We start from the raw sequence: 21,508 nt of genomic DNA on the forward strand, positions 1-21,508 counted from the left end.
GTGCAATATTTTACCTGCAGTCGCTATGTGGGATTTCTTGCATCACAATCACATTACTACTATTTCTAACATAGTCTCATGTAATATCTATTATTACAGTATCCTGTGGTTGAAATAATATGAACCCCTTTGATACCTGTTGCTATCAAAATATACCACAGGCATCAAAGGGGTTAAAACACAATAAAACAACACTACCAACCCCCCTTGACTACCTTACAGGCTAATAAAGCATTGCCATGCACTGCTGTACTAACTGCTAAGGCAAACAGGGGGTTAACCTATCCTGCCCCCTAGGGGTCTAATCACCTTCCCCGGGGCAACTATCCCCAATTACCCTAGCTCCAACCCCCAACAAACCTACTCTCCCCTCTAGACCAATTGCCCTATTAGATAAATTGTCCAAAAAATATTCACTTTATTCATTCAATAAAAAAAACTGTAGCAGTATAAAAAAAGTAAAAATATACATATACTGTACATATATACTATACACCAACCTCCATGTGCCATGGAAAAAAATCCAAATAGTGCAAGATACTTTACACCTTTGAGGTAAGACCTGGGATCTGGCAGAAGCACCAGCGTTTCGCGTTCAAACTAAAACTTTGTCATAGCGGAAGAGGAAATTGTAAGCACAATTCAAATCTTAAATAGCTGAGAAAGCTCCTATGAATCAACAGGTATCCAAATATACCAATACAAATGTTAACCCCTTATACAACATAGAAGAAAGAAGAAAAATACTTCACATTTTACAAAACAACACTAAAAGAATATACCATAGAGAAAGAGAAACAAAATTCAAAGAAACAGTCAAATCATTATCATCATCAAAACCTTTTTCACCCATGGCTTTTAAAGAATGAATCCAAAAAGATTCTCTCTGAAGTAGCAGTTTTACCCTACCAGATCCCAAGGTGTAAAGTATCTCACACTGTTTTGGATTTTTTCCATTGCACATGGAGAGTAAGAGACGTGTGCAGAGGTACATTTAATGGAGACCGATTGGGGTGAAATTAAATCCTGGCTTTATTGAGCCTGCTCCTTTATCAATGCAAAACATATAAAAAGAAACAAAATAAAGGCCTACTCCACTTTGGAGAATAACTTAACATTTACTCCAGCCCTTTCTAACTGGGTGGCTTGATAAGCTGTTACCACCCCAAACATGTATATAAACAAATAAATTACTTTTACAGTGAACACCAAACAGTACTGTACATTACAAATAGATGAGCCGCATAAGATAAATCTGCAGGGGAAATCCGGAAGATCCATTCAGATAAATAGGGGCAATAGCTGTGCTTAGACAGTATGGATGTTTTAAACACCCTACAGTCTATTTTTTGGGATGTTAGTTATAGGTCTGTCACTTTAGATGTTACATCACTGTACAGTACAAACACGTTGACGGGATTAAGGCAGTTACACATTTGCTTTGTAGGCTCATACACATCCACAGGCACAACAAGGTTTTGTTTTAGTTTGTATTTCTTTCATTCTGAATCAAAATAATTTTATTTTTGAGCACCATTTGTATTTACAGATCAATGAGAAGGCCCGCGGACCGGCTTCGCTCCCAGTTATGCAGGGTTTTTCGTATGCCTTTGGGAGAAGTGGTGCATTTGGGAAAATAATCCCTTCTTGGAATTTATTAGATATTAGAAGAGATTCAATGTAAATGGTTGCTATAGAAACAAAAAATGCGTTATATTATAATACATTAAAAAATAATTTATATAAAAAAATAAAAAAACACACACGGATATTGCTTGGCCTGCAGCTTTAACTCCTACCTTAGGCTAAGGCCCCGCTCCCTCAGTCAGCGCGCCCGCACTGCAGACAGGCGGGGCGCTGACAGACACAGACCGTGACATGCGGTCTGTAGGGAGCCGGAAGCCGGAGCGGGAGTGGGGCGGGAGCGGGAGGGGGCGGGCTCTGATCGTGGTGCCGTCCACCCCCCCACACACACATACATATACACACACACTTTAATAACACGCAGTTCCTTCCCTGCTCCCCGCCCAAGGCGCCTCCCACCTAGCTCCGTCCCTCCCCTCCTCCCCATTGGCTGACTCGCGTGACGCATCAATGCCGAAATTCACAAGATTCTTGCAGTATCGGCCGGCTGACGCGTCACAGTACGTAGTCAGCCCTGTTGGAAGGAGGCAGCGGGGGCAGGGACCACTCGGGCAAGGGTCTGGTGGTTCGCGGGCGCCCGGCCGCGCGCCCCGCCTGCCGCAGCGGGTTCGCTGCCTTAGTCCAAAAAGCAAGCATTCTAAGAGATGGCTGGATAATATTCCTTATGGCCAATTTTTAAGAATGAGGAGTTCTAAGATGGAAGATTTTGAACAACAGTCTTAGCACACAGATTTTTGTAAAAAGGATTCCTGTTTCTCAATCAGCTTTTGAGAAAAGTAAAAAGGTGTCACGATGTTGCCTTTTAACACCAACTATTAAGATCAAAAATTCTACTAGACCAAAAGCACCAATGTTTATTACCAACTTTTGCAGACAGGACCCCAACATTTGGAGGATTATTAACCAGCACCAGCTTCAGCTGCAGCTGTGTATGTTACCATAGCAACAAGGGAATGCTGGCAGAAAGCCCAGAAAACACTGCAACAACTTGGTATCTGTAAAAAGACAACAACCCAGCAGTTCAAAGAACAGGTACGGCATAAAAGCAACATAACAAACAATGAAGCTGAACGTTTCTGTAACAGTCTTAGGTGTTGCCACTTTAAGGCTACGCTTATAGTGCCGGCGACACGATGGTCGCTGGAAAATCACATAGAAATTACTTTCAGCAATCGCGACCAATCCGTCGCTTCACGCTTACTATAAGTGCACGCGACGGCGGCAATGCATTTGTTTTGCCGCGACGGTGTCGCCATCACTATACGCGCAGCCTAAGAAGATCAGCCGTCACACATCTTTGGCAATGCTTTGTTTGATAACATTGGGCCTGTAGCATCTATCAATAAGCGTGTTGCCCACTATGACCAGCTGTTTAGACCTTTCAGCAGCACTGTATTATTTTTCGTGTCTGTTTTTTTCACTAGGGGGAGTGGGTTTTTTTCCTCACCTGGTGGGGGTTTAGGGCATATAAGGGCTCACTATGTGGTCTTTTAATTGCTCTTGATAAAGGGTACGGAGGGTTGCCAAAAAGTTTGGCCAATAAAATAAATTTTTGCATATTTTCGGTGTGTCTATCCCTTTGTTATTTTTGTACAGTACCTTAGGCTAAGGCCCCGCTGCACGCGTCCGCACGGCTGTCTTGCTTGCTGGCAGCGGCGCGTGCATCTCACTGCACCGCGATCTGCGGTCTCCAGGAAACTTTTTCCTGGAGCGGGGGCTGTGGGCAAACGGGTCGGGGGGACGTGGCCAAACGGGTCGGGGACCGTGGCCAAACGGGTCGGGGGGGGGGGGCGCGGCCATTGAGCCCGGGGAGAGGGGTTGCGGTTGTGGGTCCGGGAGAGGGGGGGGAGGGTGATACAAGGGGACAGATCTGGTGCTGTAAAGTCTCCCTCCCGCCCCCCCCCATGTGTGAGAGATGACGGGGAGATATGTGCCGAACGCACAAAACACACACACAAGCTGCTCTCCTCCCCTCCTCCCCATTGGCTGACTCGCGTACCACGTGACGCGTCAGCGCTGCAAAGCACAAGGAGGTTGTAGCTCCAGCAGGCTGACGCGTCACAGTATGCAGCCAGCCCTGCCGGAAGGAGGCAGCGGGGACAAGGACCATTCAGGTAAGGTGCTGGTGGCCCGCGGCCTCGCACACCGCCGGCCGCAGCGGGACCAAGGCCTTATAGTTACAGTACTGAGAGAGAGAGAGAGTCAGAGAGTCGGAGAGAGAGAGAGAGTGAGTCAGAGACAGAGTCAGAGAGAGTGTCAGAGAGAGAGAGTCAGAGAGAGAGAGAGTCAGAGAGAGAATCAGAGAGAGAGGCAGAGAGAGAGTCAGAGAGAGAGAGAGAGAGAGCGAGAGAGAGAGAGCGAGAGAGATAGAGAGAGAGAGAGAGTAAGGGAGAGAGAGAGTCAGAGAGAGAGAGTCAGAGAGAGAGAGAGTCAGAGAGAGAGAGAGTCAGAGGGAGAGAGAGTCAGAGAGAGAGAGAGAGAGTCAGAGAGAGAGAGAGAGTCAGAGAGAGAGAGAGAGAGTCAGAGGGAGAGAGAGTCAGAGAGAGAGAGAGAGTCAGAGAGAGAGAGTCAGAGAGATAGAGAGAGAAGAGAGAATCTCGATATTTAGAAAAGAGAACTAGTAGAAAGATGTAGTATGTAAGCAGTGCGTAGATAGAGTAATGTGACAATAAAAACACAGATATGTAATGTTAGAACAGAGGAAATATACCCTAGATGAAAAAGGCAATGTTATCACCATTTTGAGTGGGAGTCAGTGTGATATGACAACGTGTAGTATCTCTGTGTCTTCTCTATGTGTCACAAAAAATGCCACCTCTGGCTTAAAGTCTTGAAATAATATGTGATACATTAAGTAAGAGTTTCTCACAGGATACAATATGACCGATCTCCTCGCGCTGCAGAAGCTTGTATCTCGCTATATGCCTCGCCGGGCGTCTCTAGGTAAATCTTGCACCGGGATCTCCCCGGTCTGCGGACAAGGCCGTCTCCGTCACCTCGAGCTGTGGGAGTAGATGCCTATTATTGCGTTTTAACTAGGCGTTTCCCATCAAACGATCTTACGCAGGAATCTTCGCGGTCTTTAACAGACAGACTCTTTTCTGGTGTTCTGCACAACAACCTCGGATTCTCAGATCTGCCACAGCTCTCCGACAGCTCCCCGGTACTCCGTCAGATGATATCACGTTTCCTCCGGTTAACTGCAGTCCCACGACTATGGCTGTATATATAGTGTGTTCATTTTGAGGGGTTTCTTAGAGCTTGCTGGGTATCTGTATATATATATATACACACACACACACACACATGTGTGGATATGTGGAGATTTGTGGTGGGATCTCATTAAGTGAACCCTTTTTTGTGTGGAGTGGAGCAACTCTTGAATGTTTCTGTGAGGTTGTTTCTGCCATACCAACATATAATATATTTGATATAAATATATATTAGTTTCAATATCTAACGGATTTGTTTAACCTTTAGAGTGCCCTATTGATATACAAGGTACGTCATGGCAAAAATGCTTGTTTTCTAGGGCCTAATCGGACTAACTGCTCCATCAGAGCGGTCGACCTGATTGAAAAGAAAGTGGAGCACCCTCCACTTTCGTTTCCATCAGTCGGAGGGCAGTCATGTGATCGCTGCGGCAGCAATCACATGCAGTAAATGCTGGGGGACCGGAGGCACTCTGGTGCCCTTGGACATTCAGCACTGAAAAGGTTAATTGCTTAAGATTATGAGTGCAAGCTTTTAATCAGTAGCAATGTTAGGGAAATTAAAATAAAACAACTCCTGCGGTGCATTGCGGTTGCATAAACCAAGGGGAAGATTAATGATTAATTCTCATTAATACATGGAGCCACCATGATAAGCACTAATGAGTTCAATTTAAAGTTGCTGTCAACATACTAATAATGGGCCTAAGAGAAGATACAAACTCCTGGCAGCAATTACAGCTTGTCAACTAGTGCAGAATTAATTTCCAGATGAGCAAAGACTTCCCCTGTTTCATCTCAAAATGTCTTAATCTCCGATCTGCAGAGACTCTTTGAATGCAGAAGCCAAATTAAAAACGCGCTGCTAATCAGGGCATTTTGAGTCCTCCGTCAATAAAGAGGAAGAAAGGAGAAAATAGGTTGGATGTAGAGAGAGTGTTCAGTGCATGTGGAATTGTCCGTTACAGATATATTGTAGTTAGGAGAAAGATTAAACAAATTGGTTCAAGGCTTTGGTTGCCACCAGGCCCTGCAACGCATTGCTCCAGGTGGCAGTAACCCAGTGATTGAGGAACGGGGTGTCCTCCGGAGTGAAATTGTTATTGTCTTACCAACATGAGAGCCCCAGTTATTATTACCATAGTCATTTATTTATAACACACCAACACATTCTATAGTACAGCATAATGGGGTCATAAGTTAGCATACAGTACATGAATACAGTACGTAACAAGGGCCTGGTTTCAAGGAGCTTACAATGTATAAAGAAGGGTTGAGTGGAAACATAAGGTACAGACACAGTTCAGAGTTCACATCTTCTCTCCACTCTCCTTGTAGCTGTCATTTACTGCCCCCCCTGGGATAACCGCACAGTTCCTTGATAACCTTGTTGCCTGATTCACATATTTCCTCTCCTCTGACATCCCTACCGTCATTTTAGATGATTTCCCTATTGGCGACCCAAATGGCTCTGCTGCCTCATAGTTCTGCAGAACTTAACCTTCAATGTCTTGGACTAAAAATGTCCATAGGCAATGTCAAACCAGTAAGGGGTGTGCCACTTTAATCTGCAATATTCCTCTCATTCATTAGCCACTGTTGCCATCTCTCATTGAGCTGAAACACTGCCTTTACCCCTTTGAGTGCCCCAAGACTTAAACGCGATCTGCAGTGAAGGCAATTAGGAGAGGAGGACTCCTTCTCTTCCGTTTCAAGGGCTGCCCCGGTCACGTGACCGCTTGCAGGGCCCACAGCACTCTGGTGCCATGGACACGCAGGCACTCAAATGGTTAATAGGGGTGGACCCCGTTTTTAATCCCCATGTCAACTCTTCTTGCGACCTTGTGACTTTGTGTCAGGCACCAAAAATGAGGATGGTAAGCTTTTTGTTAGGCATCTATAAATCTATCAAATCGAGCTGTGTACGTGGCCAGAGTTGCATAAGGAAGAATATATCTGCAATTGTTAAACTGGGACACAGTTCAGTTCCCGGGACTCCCTGGTAGAAATAATATTCATTTCGCTTTTTTTTATTCTGACACTGGTATACATTTCATTGATATGAAGGTAAGGAGAAAATATTGGGAGGAGACAAACAGCGAAAGAACTGAATTTGGAGTTTCTGACAAAATGACTATGTTATGTACTTTACGAACTCACAAGAACAGCAGCATTTAGAAGATGGATCCTTTTAAGTTGGTACTATTTTTATTTATTTTTGTCAGACATGGAACTTAATGTTCACCATAAACACTCTTTATAGAGTTGACACAAAGACACCATTTGCAACCTTAAAATTGTTCTTAATGTACTAAAAGCTTTTTTGCATTTACATTTTAATTGCCAATAACTCTGTATATCTCCATTAAAAAAATGTTTAATACCAACTTTTGAATGTTTGTGTATAACAGAACAGTTTACTCTGCTGCTACATGTAAACTAATTAAAGTACAAATGGATTTCTTATCATAACGTAAAGATTCAATTACGCTTTAATAATCTCATTTTAGCATATTCCTGGTTAATATAAAGCAGTCATGGTCCAAAGACACAAATGAGAGAGATTTCGGAGTTCTGGACCAAGAAATGACATTTTAATGGAATGGTTCGGAGTTCAATGAATGGCACTCCATTAAAGTCTATGGGGTTATTGATGCAGAGAATTATTAAGACTGCCTTCCAATCAGGGAGATTTGACCTGCTGGGTAATGCTATTGCGCTGTTTCACATGGCAGGAATCTCGGGAATAAAAGTCAATTTTATACACTCAACAGCACTCAATAATACAAGCATCATAAACAAAATCACTGATACTTCTACTGGATCTGCTCACTAAAAACTCACCGAGGTAGAGACCTGTTGGTGCTTCCGCCACTGGAGATGTTATTCAAAGCAAAGTCACCTTCATATCTACCATTAAACATGGTTAAGAATTTGTGTACAACTGCAAAGAACTAAATTTGTCACGGAACCTTTCTGCAAAAGAATAAACTTCACCAAATTCGTCAAACTCAGAGATCAAATTGTATCCCTTAAGTTTGCAAATAATTAGTCGAGCTTCATGGAATAGGGGGAGTTTCGACAGGCGTCTAACACAATTTCACAAGTATCACTACTGTATATGCTGAATAGGAGTTTGCACAGGTAAAGCCCCCGATCCCCCTCCCTCCTTATCTCAATCAGCCCTCTAAGAGGGGCCTAGTGGGCTAAAGGCTGAATAAACACGTGATTGACAAGCGCCCCCATTCAAAAGCCGAGATGCAAAGAAAATTCTTCTGAATTTCCAAAGTAACCAAATGTTTGCTTAAAGTCTGATCACATTTGTTTAAGCAAGACAATGACTGTCACGTGGTTTTCAAAAATGTTTATTGCACCTTTGCATCGTAAATAAAAACAACCGACCAGCTGGTCCTGAGTCTGCGCCTTTAAATGAAGCTTCTTTATCTTATAGTGCATATTTCATTAAATTAATTCCATTAGTTTAATAACAAAATCTTGTTCTAAAAGTTCTACTCACCTCCAAATCCGCAACAGAATACAAATAGTCATAACACCCTTTTGTTCAGAAAATCTCAATGTACAGTCTTCTCCCCTCACTGTTAAGTCAACCTACAGCCGCTGACATGCTCTACAGAATACTAACATTATGCTAAGTATGCTTTTCAATTCCTCTCCGGAGTTGGAAATGAAATGTTCTAAAGAACAAGAAGGGCGTTTGCAAATCACATTTTCATTGACTTTTGTATGTACAACTCGAAAGACAAATAAGTCTGCAGCGATTCAGCAAAGCTCTGCTGACAATATTGGAACCAATATGCTAGGCGATGTATGAGGCCTTTATTGATATTAAGCTCCGTTTTCTGGCTCGGTGAGTTGTTTTTGTGATACACTGCGGCAGTAAGTTGAACAGGAGATATAAAATATGCCTTGTGCTTTTCCTTTTAAGCAGCAGTACATAATGTAGCTTGAATCTATTGATATATATATATCCAAGAGAGTCCTGATGCTTGTCCCATATAAAATAATATAGAGTAGTTACCAGATTGGTGTCCAGCAAGAAGAGACCACACACGAGGGGTAGAATTCAAATAGTGTATTTGAAAAAATACAGACTGTAACCGTTTCGGTCCGCAGAATGGGACCTTCCTCAGAGTTGTGCAGTGACCAAGTGACTTGAACCATAACTTATACCCTCACCAATGTGCATAATAACACCCAATTAACCAATATAAAACACTGAAAAAAACGCCAAAATGATCAGCTGCAGTAGAGCATGAGTGTACCAATGAGAATGCAGGTAAAAGTCACGTTGCCTCTAGCCACAGCGGATTGGATAGCCGGCTGCAGACACGACATGTTGACATCAGTAAGTGGGCAGGGCTGCCTCCCTCGGTAACTAGCGTAAACATGCGCTCGTTCCTTGAGCACATAGTGGAGTGCGCCATAGAGTGTCCTCCATAGTCAGGGGTGTCACTAATTGGCTGTCATGGATGGAGGCAAATGAGCGCCCACGTCTCCCGTTTGGTGCGCATGCACGCTGTGTAGTGTCCTGTGTTGTCATGGCATCCCTGTATATAAGCCAAGAGCAGGGGCGTTCACCTGCAAGCTGACTGACAAAGTGCCAAAGTTCTCCTGTTCAGTGTGCATGCGCGCCGTGCGGCATGTAGTGTTGTCAAGGCTTCCATATATACAAGCCAAAAATGGGGGCCAGCGCGCTGACTAACAAAGTACCAAAGTCAATAAACGGGAAAACCGGGGCAAGTATGCTGTGCCTGAAGTTAAAGCATGTGTAGTCCTGAATAAAGGGGTCTGTGGCGGTCTCTTCTTGCTTGACTCCAATCTGGTAACATATATATATATATACAGCTCAACCCTGTTATAGCGCGATCCGCTATAACGCGGTTTGAGCGTGGACCCCAAATTTAACACACACTCACTGCACACTGCATACATTCACAGCACACTGCACACACTCACAGCACACTGCACACACTCACAGCACACTGCATACATTCACAGCACACTGCACACACTCACAGCACACTGCACACACTCACAGCACACTGCACACACTCACAGCACACTGCACACACTCACAGCACACTGCACACACTCACAGCACACTGCATACACTCACAGCACACTGCACACACACACAGAACACTGCACACACACACACACACACACTCACAGCACACTGCACACACACACACTGACACACACACAGCACACTGCACAGCACACTGCATACACTCATAGCACACTCACAGCACACTGCATACATTCACAGCACACTGCATACACTCACAACACACTGCACACACTCACAGCATACTGCACACTCAGCACACACTCACAGCACACTGCATACACTCACGGCACACTGCACACACTCACAGCACACTGCACACACACAGCACACAGCACACTGCACACACACACACTGACACACTGACAAAAACACACAGTCACACACAGTCAAATACACACACACACACACAGACACACTGTCTCTTTAAGGGAGCTTGCTCTCGCAAGACGGAAGCAGAAGCAGGAAGCAGAGACAGGGAGAAGAGCTGCCAGATGCCGGGTAAGTGCTGTGTGCTGTTGCCGCTGCCCCACCGGATCTGGGAACATTGGGAGAGTTCTCAGCTGACATAGTACCACCACAAAAAAAAAAAAAACATTTAAAAAAAAGAAAATACATTTTTTTTTTCGGCGGCCATTTTTTTTCCGCGACCCCGTTTATAACGCTGTGGTCGCGGGTGGCCCCCGAGGACCGCGCTATAACGTTGTTAAGCTGTACATACTTAGTTAAGTTATGGTGGGTAAAAATAAGTTACAAAAACCCTCCACAGTAAAGCATATAGCAAATGGAAATATGGAGCATACAGTAATATTTCCATTATATATATTTATTTTTTTGACACCAAAACAAGAGGACTTAATGCGGATTTGGGGTTTCCCAAACACTATCACAACTGTTTGTAATTATTCTGCCTGCCTTTCTGCCAATGTTCTGACTAACCTGATAACACCAGGACCAGCAAAGTGAAATATTTTGGTATTTCCCAGTTTTTCATCAGAACTTCCCCATATTCAGAAGTTAATTAAACAGGTGCATATCAATTGGGTATATTGCCATGCCTACCTGAATGAATTCTGTGGTGCGTTGATGCCACTGCTAGCCGTCCCCATAGCGTTAAAAGGCAGAGGGTGAGAACCAATCCCCATCTGATGAAGCTTTGTATCTCTCTTTTACCCATTCTGAAAAACAAATGAATTGGATGAGTACACCGTTCTGTATGGAATGAGCACTGACCCACAGATGTTGTGAATATGTACAGAGCAACTATATAATAACTACTTATTTAGACCAGCAGTGCTCCAATGCAAAACATTTTATTTATTGTGATCTACATTTTGGTCCCTTCTGGCATTCATATTATTCTCTCTCTCGTATCTCAAGTGTTCACAGGTATATTGTATCTCCATGAGTGCTTTGAGAGGTATATACTGTAAGTTAGTAGGTTGGCCTAATCTATTAAACAGAACTCTCTCTTTCTCAAAACCCATATTTGAGGCTATGGAGATTTTTCTTATCAATTTATTTGTAAAAAAAATAGATTTTTTGACGTTTGACGAAAGTAGAAAATGTCACTAAGTTCTCCTAGAACATTTTGCACATCTCTAGTATGTTGTCTTGTGGAAATGTATGTGAATCTGCTTGTTTTCTGTTGTCCTTCACCCCAATATACACGTACTATGGAACACATTGGTGCATTATAAATAGGGATTATGATTTTAGATTTTAACCGAAAAAGAGAGAACACAACAACCTACAACGATCATACCACTTTTAGTTAAAACCGATATACAGGCATACCCCGCATTAACGTACACAATGGGACCGGAGCATGTATGTAAAGCGAAAATGTACTTTAAGTGAAGCACTACCTTTTTTCCACTTATTGATGCATGTACTGTAATGCAATCGTCCTATATGTGCATAACTGATGTAAATAACGCATTTGTAACAGGCTCTATAGTCTCCCCGCTTGCGCACAGCTTCGGTACAGGTAGGGAGCTGGTATTGCTGTTCAGGACGTGCTGACAGGCGCATGCGCGAGCTGCCGTTTGCCTATTGGGCGGTTATGTACTTACTCGCGAGTGTACTTAAAGTGAGTGTCCTTAAAGCGGGGTATGCCTGTATATATATATCAATAGGAGTGCTATTGGGTAGTGACCTAATGTATACAACAAAAGACAAAGAAGCTCCAATTCTACATCCAATATGACAGACTATTAAGTTAAATACCACCTGTTCTTCTCATGAGTAAGGGTCATTAGTTACCTTTGGCCAAAGCGTTTGAAGCCTGCAACCACATCAAGGTTAATCGTTTATGCAGGATCCACTCTATCTGCAAATGTTCTCTTTAACTGCTGGGCCTGCAATTAATTGGCAGGTCCTGTTATATACTTGTGAATGCCCAGTCTATTCCGAGACTTCTTCCATCCAGCAGAGAGGTCAAGAGAGCATTTGCAGGTAGAGTAGGACCTGCAGAAAGGGTTAACCTTAACATGGCTGCCGGTTTAGGCCACGCTCATGGTGGCGGCGTCGCTTCATGCGCGCGCTTGCTCTTACCTGTGTTCCTATTATAGTTCCTCGAGTGATTTTGGGCTGCAGTCGCGTGATGTCAGCATCACGTGAGCTGGTTCAGTCAATGAGGGCGAACCAGCTCCATGACGCGTCAGTGAAGCGTTCGTCTCACCCCCGCCACACACCCTATCACCTCCCCAATCTCCTACAGCCTAGTGCACACATTGCTGGGGCTGCAGGAGTGCGCACGGTAGCGCGCACCCGCCCCGCCCCAATGAGCGCGGCCTTATAATGCTTTGGCCAAAGGATTAACTAATGACCCCTACTTATGAGAAACAACAATAGTATTTAACTTAATCATTTGTCATATTGGATGTAGAAATGGAGATTTTTTTTCCTTTGTTGTCAACATTGATAAACACAGATTTTATAATAAATTGACAACCCCGGAAAACAGAAAAAAATTATCACCGATTTTATGAAAAAAGAAACACTGAAAACCAGAATCTCTTATAAATAAATGATGAGGATACACACACTCAATATATACTGTATACTATAGTACTAGTACTTCTCACGAGCTTCACTGGGACTCCCCATCCAGACCAGATTTTGGAAATAATGAATGAACACACGTTTGCATGTAGCTTATACAGTGTATGTGAATTTGTGATTAGTTGGTGGTCCCTAAAACATAGCCCAGCTGGGGTGAAACAGTTTATTTTTTGCTCAGTTTTCGGAAAAGCTATTTTCTTGCAATCCGTAACTGTAAACAAACAGACAAAGGGAGATGAAAATAAGTATCTGATAAGCAGGAGTTTCAGAGGCTCAAGAGCAGAGGCGGACAACTCCAATCCTCAAGGGCCACCAACAAGTCAGGTTTTCAGGATATCCCTGCTTCAGCACAGGTAGCTCAATCAGTGGCTCAGTTATAATGAAACCTGTGCTGAAGCAGGGATATCCTGAAAACCTGACCTGAACTGGAGTTGAGACTGAAGACCCCTGAGGAAAGAAAAAGAGATATAAAAAAATTTAAACATACCAAGACAAACCTTTCACTGCTCGTGTTTTTAATTTCGCTGATTAAATTAATAACTTGTTTTAATACCCAACATGACACTACCACCTGGACCCCCTTTCCTTCAAGAGGAGCCCGTCTGCCATTGAAAGAGTTAATTACAACTGTTCCGGCTGAAAGTTCATCTTAGGCTTCCATTATAAACAGGATCAACATGCTGTCACAAAACAACAATATCAAGAAATTAACAGCTACTACACACAGAGTAATCCCAGCCCTCATGACCTGTGCAGTCATTAAGCTGTAAGTAACTCGCCATCCTTCCTCATCTCTGCACAATATCAATAATTGTAACTTCCTGATGCCGCTGCACTGAGCTTTGGCACAAATATCTTATTAGCAGCAGCCACTGGGAAACAAAGAAAGTCCTTTCAAATGCACTGGTTTCTTATTACCACAACACACCCGGGAGAGCAACAAAATGTTCCTGTAACACAGAATAAGTTTCAGAAGGAGAAACATGTTGGGAGTCTCTAAGGTGAACTTAGGCATCTTGGTGCACTGACGTTACCATGTGATTTGAACAGAAATCTTACACTTATCTGTTAACGTAGGGCTGACAGAAATTCATAGGACCCATATATATATATACTGAGTTAAGTTATGGTGAGTAAAAAAAGTGACAAAAACCCTCCCCAGGAAAGCAAATATAAACAATATCACCTAATACTGAAGAACTCATTTATTCTGCACTATATATATATATATATATATATGCAAATACAACTGTATGCTCATCTGCATGTCTTAGGCAGGTCTGCAACCCCACCTTTCCCCATTATCGCAACTGGACTAACACGGCTATTTTCTGCTTTATACTCTATATATACACACGGAACAAGAGACAGTCCTGTTGGCGAACATTTCTCTGACTCTGGCCATAAGATGAACGATCTGAGGGTTGCCATACTCAAAGGTAATCTTAAAACCCCGAAAGAGAGACGGTTGCATGAATACAAATTTATGCAACTGTTCGGGACACTTAGCAGTGGCCTAAACAGAGATCGAAATTTTATGAGTCATTACTGACACTAGCGAACTCTCTTCCCATGAGCGCTAAAGGCCATGTCTGTACATACTGTGCTATATGTATGCACACACAGCTGTCTCTCACACATACTAAGGCTAAGGTCCCGTTGCACGCGTCCGCACGGCTGGCTTGCTTGCCGGCGGCGCGTGCAACTCGCTGTACCGCGATCTGCGGTCTACAGGATACTTTTCTCGGAGCGGGGGGGGCGTGGCCAAATGGGTCGGGGGGGGCGCGTCCATGACGTGAGGGGGCGCGGCCATGACGGAGGGGGGGGCGGGGACCAAAACAAAGCGGGGCTCACAGCACTTGCCATTCGTTGAAGGGAGCCAGTCTATGATTGGCCCCTTTGCGTACCATGTGACACGTTGCCGCAAGAGAACACCATTCTCTCGTGTCTCCTGCTGGCTGCCGCGTCACAGTATGTCGCAAGTTACAAGTGAGGAGGGACTGGGACCCGATCGTGAGTTCAAACCGGAATGGTAAGTTGAGCTCACGCCGCCGCCCGCGCCAACGGGCGCAGCGGGTCCCAGCCCTTATACTCCTTGTTTTTCCATCCCTATACACCAATAGGGACCACATAGTATCCACACACACTTTTAGTTGTGCTACAAACTCTCACATTTCCACACCCACCCACACCATTTATATCCCTCTCACTCCACACACACCTTGTGTAGAGCACAGTTTATACTGTGGGCTCTCCATTCATTTTTATTCACACTGATACACATACACACTCTTTCTTCACTTGCCTTCAGTTACCCTTTGACACCTCTAGCCATAAAACACATCCACACCGGGGGAAGGAACAGCACAGATAACATTCCAAGAGACACTGTTTTTAAGTATACCTTTTGCTTCATTCATTGTAACATCGCCGGAAGAAGAGATCAGTGTATCTCGAAAGCTCGCACAAATAAAAGCATTTCGTTAGCCACAGAACGGTATCATATATTTATTTTTTGATTATATATATATATATATATATATATATATATATATATATATATATATATGATCACTATGTGATCAAAGTACCGGCACAACATGGGAGGTAATTCAAATATAATATTTACTTTATTGATCCATTAGGCAAACATGTCCCTCCATTATTACTCCAGTTTACCATTTTTTTCCCCCATATAGACATGTGTAAGACTAATTTTCTCATACAGTATATACAGTAGTCACATATTTATATACACGTCTAAGGCCGGTTCTCTTTTATATCATACATACACACATGTACATACACAGTATATATCTAAAAAAATGATTTATGGAGATCTAGATCTCTATATATAAGAGATGGGTAAGTTCAGGGGTGTGATGGGCGTCACTCTGAAGATTTAAAAGGCCATTTTGTTTCCTCTGGAGGAGACTCAGATGCCGGTACTTTCACCGGTACCTATCCAGGGAAGCAGGGGATCCCAGGAGCTCCAGGATTCCCATCCTGTTAAAAAGCAAAAATAACGATTCCTGCTATAAAATAAAGTTTAGTACCCAAAGAGACTTCCTCAAGGTCACACGGAGCAAGTGTGTCAGTGGCAGAAAGCTGGAAATTGAACCCATGCCAGTACAGAGAAGGAGTGGCAAAGCACACGTATAATAAAAGGAAATTATACCGGCAGCAGTGGTGACCAAATGGCTGCTGAAAAATGGATTAAAACAAGCTCGGTTTAGAATTGTCCACAGACAGTATCCGCAAGTTCTATCAAGCTGCTGCTCACAGCAGATTGGAATCAACTCATCCCAGCGTCCTCCTTAACCATGTCTAGCACTGAAAGGGTTAACTGTGTTGTGCAGAATTTAAAAAGGGTTTAATTACTTTTCTGAATTCAAGCAGTATCTCAGCAACTCGGCACAGTATAACAACATACACAGCCCTGACTGAATATACAACATCAGTTGGACTAGAGGCTCATATTGAACTGAAGGAAGAAAGCTGTGCCAATTCCAAAGATGCAGGAAACAGTTGCAAAAATAAAGGAGAAACTGAAATAAATGGCACTGTTTATCCCATTATCCCATTTATGGCCATTGCTGGCCCTTCACAAAAAGGGATTTGACATTAATAATTCTGTAAAATAGAATACTTCTACTTATCATACCTATATCTATCTATCTGCTCATATACAAATTGTGTGTTTGAATATATATATATAGTACAAGTACAACACAAGTGTCAGCCGGCACTCCACTGGTAAGTCCATGCAGGTAGGTGCTTGTCTCATAAGTAATAATAATATATACAATACCGTTTTTTAAGCGAAATCAGAGGACAGCACTCAGGGGTTCGGGGCTCGTTCTCTCTCTCTCTCTCTCTCTCTCTCTCTCTCTCTCTCTCTCAAACTCATGCTATGTTTAAAAGCTGTGTGAACAGCAGAGCATTTGCTTATTAGAGTTCCATATAAAAATGGATTTCAGGCAAAAGGTGACACATTGTGTGCCCATTTGCATGTCATTACCCAGAATGACTTGCTGCAGTGGAAGCACTGTATGCTAGGTGATAATAGTGAAAGACAGGGTTGCAGATCTGTCTAAGACATGTGAATGTACACACACACACACACACACACATATTTCATATATTAATGTAAGAGTGTGTGTGTGTGTGTGTGTGTGTGTGTGTGTGTGTGTGTGTGTGTGTGTGTGTGTGTGTGTGTGTGTGTGTGTGTGTGTGTGTGTGTGTGTGTGTGTGTGTGTGTGTGTGTGTGTGTGTGTGTGTGTGTGTGTGTGTGTGTGTGAATTTGTGTATAGATAGTTTCAAAAGCACTTTAGGGCCCCTCTGGCTTAGATAGATTGAGCACATTAAATATTTCTCCATTAAATATTCAATCCAGAGAATATAATGGGGCCTCTGTAAGACTGATTGTATTAGTGTGGCTCTAATTCCCCGGACAGTCTAACACATAATGTTATCAAAGCATAAACTGGAACCAGCACTTTCAGCCGAGTGTGAAAGCCGAGTTAATGATAACAGTGTTATCCCACCGACTGCTGAGTAGTAATAATAGAGCCAGCCTCCGTGCTCCGACCTGATAAGGGCATTAGATCCTGTGGCTGTACAGGAACTGATTGTGTGACAAACGTATAGCTTCACTTAGGCAATAAAATGTAACCTTCACTCTCCCCTTTTATACTAATAAGCGCCACACTTCAGCGCAAATAGGTAAAGAAGTTTATCTGCTCAGACATAGTTATAGGACATTAAACACAAGCACATCAACTGCTACAAAAGGCTCTTTTGAAGGGTATCATTAAGTCCTCCATGTATGCAGCCATTAACTTGGGCCCAGATCAAAACTCCAGTCCCACGCCTTCAACAAAGCTGTCGGCAGGCCTGAATGCATCAGTAAGCAATACAGGGAGCTGTATTGCTTACTGTTGCAAGCAGGCCTGCAGACAGCTCTGCCCAAGGCCCAGACCTGGGCCGAAGTTAGGGTTGGGCTCAGGGTTGCCACCTTCTGTTGAAGGCTAACCCGGAGACTTATTGCAATAAAATTTGTTTACATTTATTTATTTTATTCATATATTTATTTCTCTTTCCTTCAGCGGTAGCAGCAGCGGCGGCGGCGGCGGTATCTCCCCTGCAAGATCCAGTCAGCATGATTCCGCAACGTCAAATGTTGTGCTTTGCCATGACAACATGACGTCTCGTGATGTTGCGGCACCATGCTGGGTCAAGTTGCCACGTCAATCGGACGCCCGTTGTCATGGCAACGTGACATTGTGACGTCACTTGATATACGAATGATATTTTTCTCACATGACCGTATACGTAGTGCTACACATAGAATTTTACAATCAGCCTTTAAATACAGTGATCTTAGCACTAAACTCGGATTCAAGTGCTCTTTAACCCTGTATAGGGATCATCATGTCATTTCCTAGGACTAAGATACCGAGCCCCAAATATTCAGTATCTCAGCCATGGATGGATTTAAATGACTGCCACGTGACCGCTTCAACAGGAATAAATGAATACTTCAGTATTAGGTGATACCTTTTTTTATTAGGACTACTAATTGATACTACTGTACAAGACAAGCTTCCGAGAGGTCTCTTCTCTTCCTTAGGTCAGCTATAATGATTTACAAAGATCCCATGATCTTAACACGGATGTAAATAAATAAAAACAAGATGGCCAGCTAAGGTAGATGATGCAGAGAAGGAATAAACAGACAGGGCAACCTAATACAGAAGTACTTATTTACTCTGCTCTATCGCAACTGGACTAACACGGCTATTTCTACTTAATACAGGAATAAATAGATTTTTTTTTCTCAGATGGGTATTTGCCAATATTATTAGCACAATTAAGACACATGTGCAGGTAAACTTACTATCAACATAACCCTGTCCTGGCTTATACAGCGAGAAGGAGGTGTTGCAGGTTTAATGGGTACATACTGGATGGATACAATGAGAGAGAGATATAGATGTAGCAGGCGTTATTGCACACACTAGCACTAGTTAGCAGGTGCAATAACGAGTTAATACCACCCATTTTTTCGCTCACGGTTAATGCAGATAGTATGGCAGAAGTGGCCAACACTAGTCCAACAGGTCAGGTTTTAAGGATATCCCTGCTTCAGCACAAGTGGATCAATCAGTGGCTCAGTCAACGATCAGGGATATCCTTAAAACCTAACCTGTATGTGGCCCTTGAGATTTGGAGTTATCCACCCCTGTAATGTGGTGTCTGCTGCCCCTAGCATGATGTGTGTGTCCCGTTGCAACAAGCCAGCGAGAGCATTAACGCCTGCTACACCTACATTTTATAAAAATATTTTACCAGGAATTAATACATTGAGAGTTACCTCTCGTTTTTAAGTATGTCCTGGGCACAGAGTTAAACAATAAATGGTTACATTAAAAGAACAGAGGTTATATAGTCAATTCACAGACATTTCATGGACAGATAGAGTTGGAAAATTGGGTACAGGGATAAAGTGCTGGTGAGTTTCAGATTGAAATAGAGAAGCTTTAACATCACCAAACATCAGCGAACGGCAGCAAACGGCTCACACCCTTTAGCTGCCATTCCAAACGCACCAAATGCTGTCTGCCTTTGGGCGATGCAGATGCACACTGAAGGGGTTCAGATTGAATGCAGCTGCAAATTCAAAGTTCTTTGTGTCCTCTTGGATCATTAACATTCCAGTGAGTGGAGTTGACTTTCCACAAAGTACAAGCAAATGTTAACCCTTAGCATGCTGGTTCTGTGCAGAGGGGAGCAGCTCTTGGAGAGCCCCATCAGGCGTGTGCATTTTGGGCGACCCAGATGTACACTGAAAGAGTTCAGATTGAATGCAGGTGCAAACGTTAGCACTCTGAGCTACATTTGCATAATTTTGCTTGTGCCTAGCTATGATATTTACAGTAATTACAACAAACTATATTTGAGTTAACCCCGCTGCCTCGCAATTTGTTGCAGGCCCTTCCGGCAGTTGAAGGGTTAATTTGATTTCAATGATACCAGCAATGCGGCACTCAGATGTCATACCATATATTTAGCAAATTTGGCATCCAGCTCTGTTTGTACATAAAAACAGTAAGGCCCCAGTGTACTTCAAATATGACAAATTATTTTGTTTATTTCTATATGTTTTTTCTTTTCATAAGAAATGGTCATTTAGTTAAATTGTTTGGTGAAAACTTATCAATCCTGTAACCAAGTCAAGGTAACCCCCCATCAGCAGGTCCTACACTAGCAATGTTCCTTTTTTCTTCTCTCTATGCAGTGGAAGAAGTACAAAGGACACAGTATAAATGGGTAGTGTAGTGTCACCTTGACGGGGTTGCAGGCCTGATATGTTTTCGCCAAAACTAAATGACCCATTCTTATGAAAAGAAAATATGGAAATTAACTAAATAATTTGCAATATTGGATGTGCATTGGGGCTTTTTTGTTCCCTGCTGTATATTTGAGGTCACTTCTCCCAGTAGTCCTTCAATTGGCACAATTAAACGTATAAATATATAATACTGTGGGTCTGGGTTTTGAGCTTGCTTAGATTGTATATGTCTAATAGCACATAAAAACACACATATGCATCAAATATATACATATATACAAATATATATATATATATTTATATATATGTATATTTAAAACCAGAGACAGAACATAAAACACAGACAGAGCTCAGTGCACATCTAGTGAAACTTATACACGGTAAAGTGCATAAATATATATGTATAGATATCTATTAAATAAAATGGTCTTTTAGTTTAACCTTTTGGCCAAATTGTTATTTTTTTGGGGGTTCAATATGAGCTTGTAGGTGTCCTGTATAATATATATATATATATATATATATATATATATATATATCATCATCTTCACTGCTGGATGAAGGCCTCACCAATGATCTTCCAGGTACTGCAGTTGCAAACCTTTTCTTCACGTTGTTCCCACAAAATGTCTGATTTCATCCTCCCATTTTGTATTTGCCCACCTTCTTTGGGCAGGTCCATATTGCCGCAGACCGCAGAAGGCATTGATCGTGCCCATAGACCATGTGGATGCCCGGGCGCAAACAGGAGGGGGCGGGCGTTGTGCAGGAAATCAGTTGAAACTGATTTCTTGGCGTGACAGACTGGTCACGTGAGCCATTTGCCCAATGAGGGCAAACCAGTTCCGTGATGCCTCTACGCACGCCCCCATGGCGCATCCAACATGGACACAAAATGCACCTGCTTCACGCGGGTGACGTCACAGCCTTCGCACGCCTCCGGGCAGACGAAGGCTGTATGGTCCTCGCCTTATTTTTTTGCTAATCCTTGGAATCCAGTCGAGTGCCATCTTTGTCCAACGATGATAATTTCTTCTTGCGATGTCTGGTCCACTTCCAGTTTCATTTCCTCACCTTTGTGACGATGTCACTGACGTGTTTCAATCTTCTTCCTGTCTCTTCGAGTAATACCCATCATACATC

General features: G+C 42.9%; 1 protein-coding gene across 2 annotated transcripts in view; it reads right to left on the reverse strand.

Moving 5' to 3' along the window:
• The window catches only part of TAFA3 (TAFA chemokine like family member 3), a 311,698-nt gene that overhangs the window by 183,833 nt on the left and 106,357 nt on the right, over positions 1-21,508 (reverse strand). For both annotated transcript variants that reach the window (XM_075615290.1, XM_075615289.1), the window contains exon 2: positions 11,008-11,123. In XM_075615290.1, the coding sequence (XP_075471405.1) occupies positions 11,008-11,122 (115 nt within the window). In that variant the 5' untranslated portion in view covers position 11,123. The remainder of the gene's footprint in view (positions 1-11,007; positions 11,124-21,508) is intronic.

Source organism: Ascaphus truei, chromosome 9, assembly GCF_040206685.1.
Source record: "Ascaphus truei isolate aAscTru1 chromosome 9, aAscTru1.hap1, whole genome shotgun sequence".
NCBI lineage: Eukaryota > Metazoa > Chordata > Amphibia > Anura > Ascaphidae > Ascaphus > Ascaphus truei.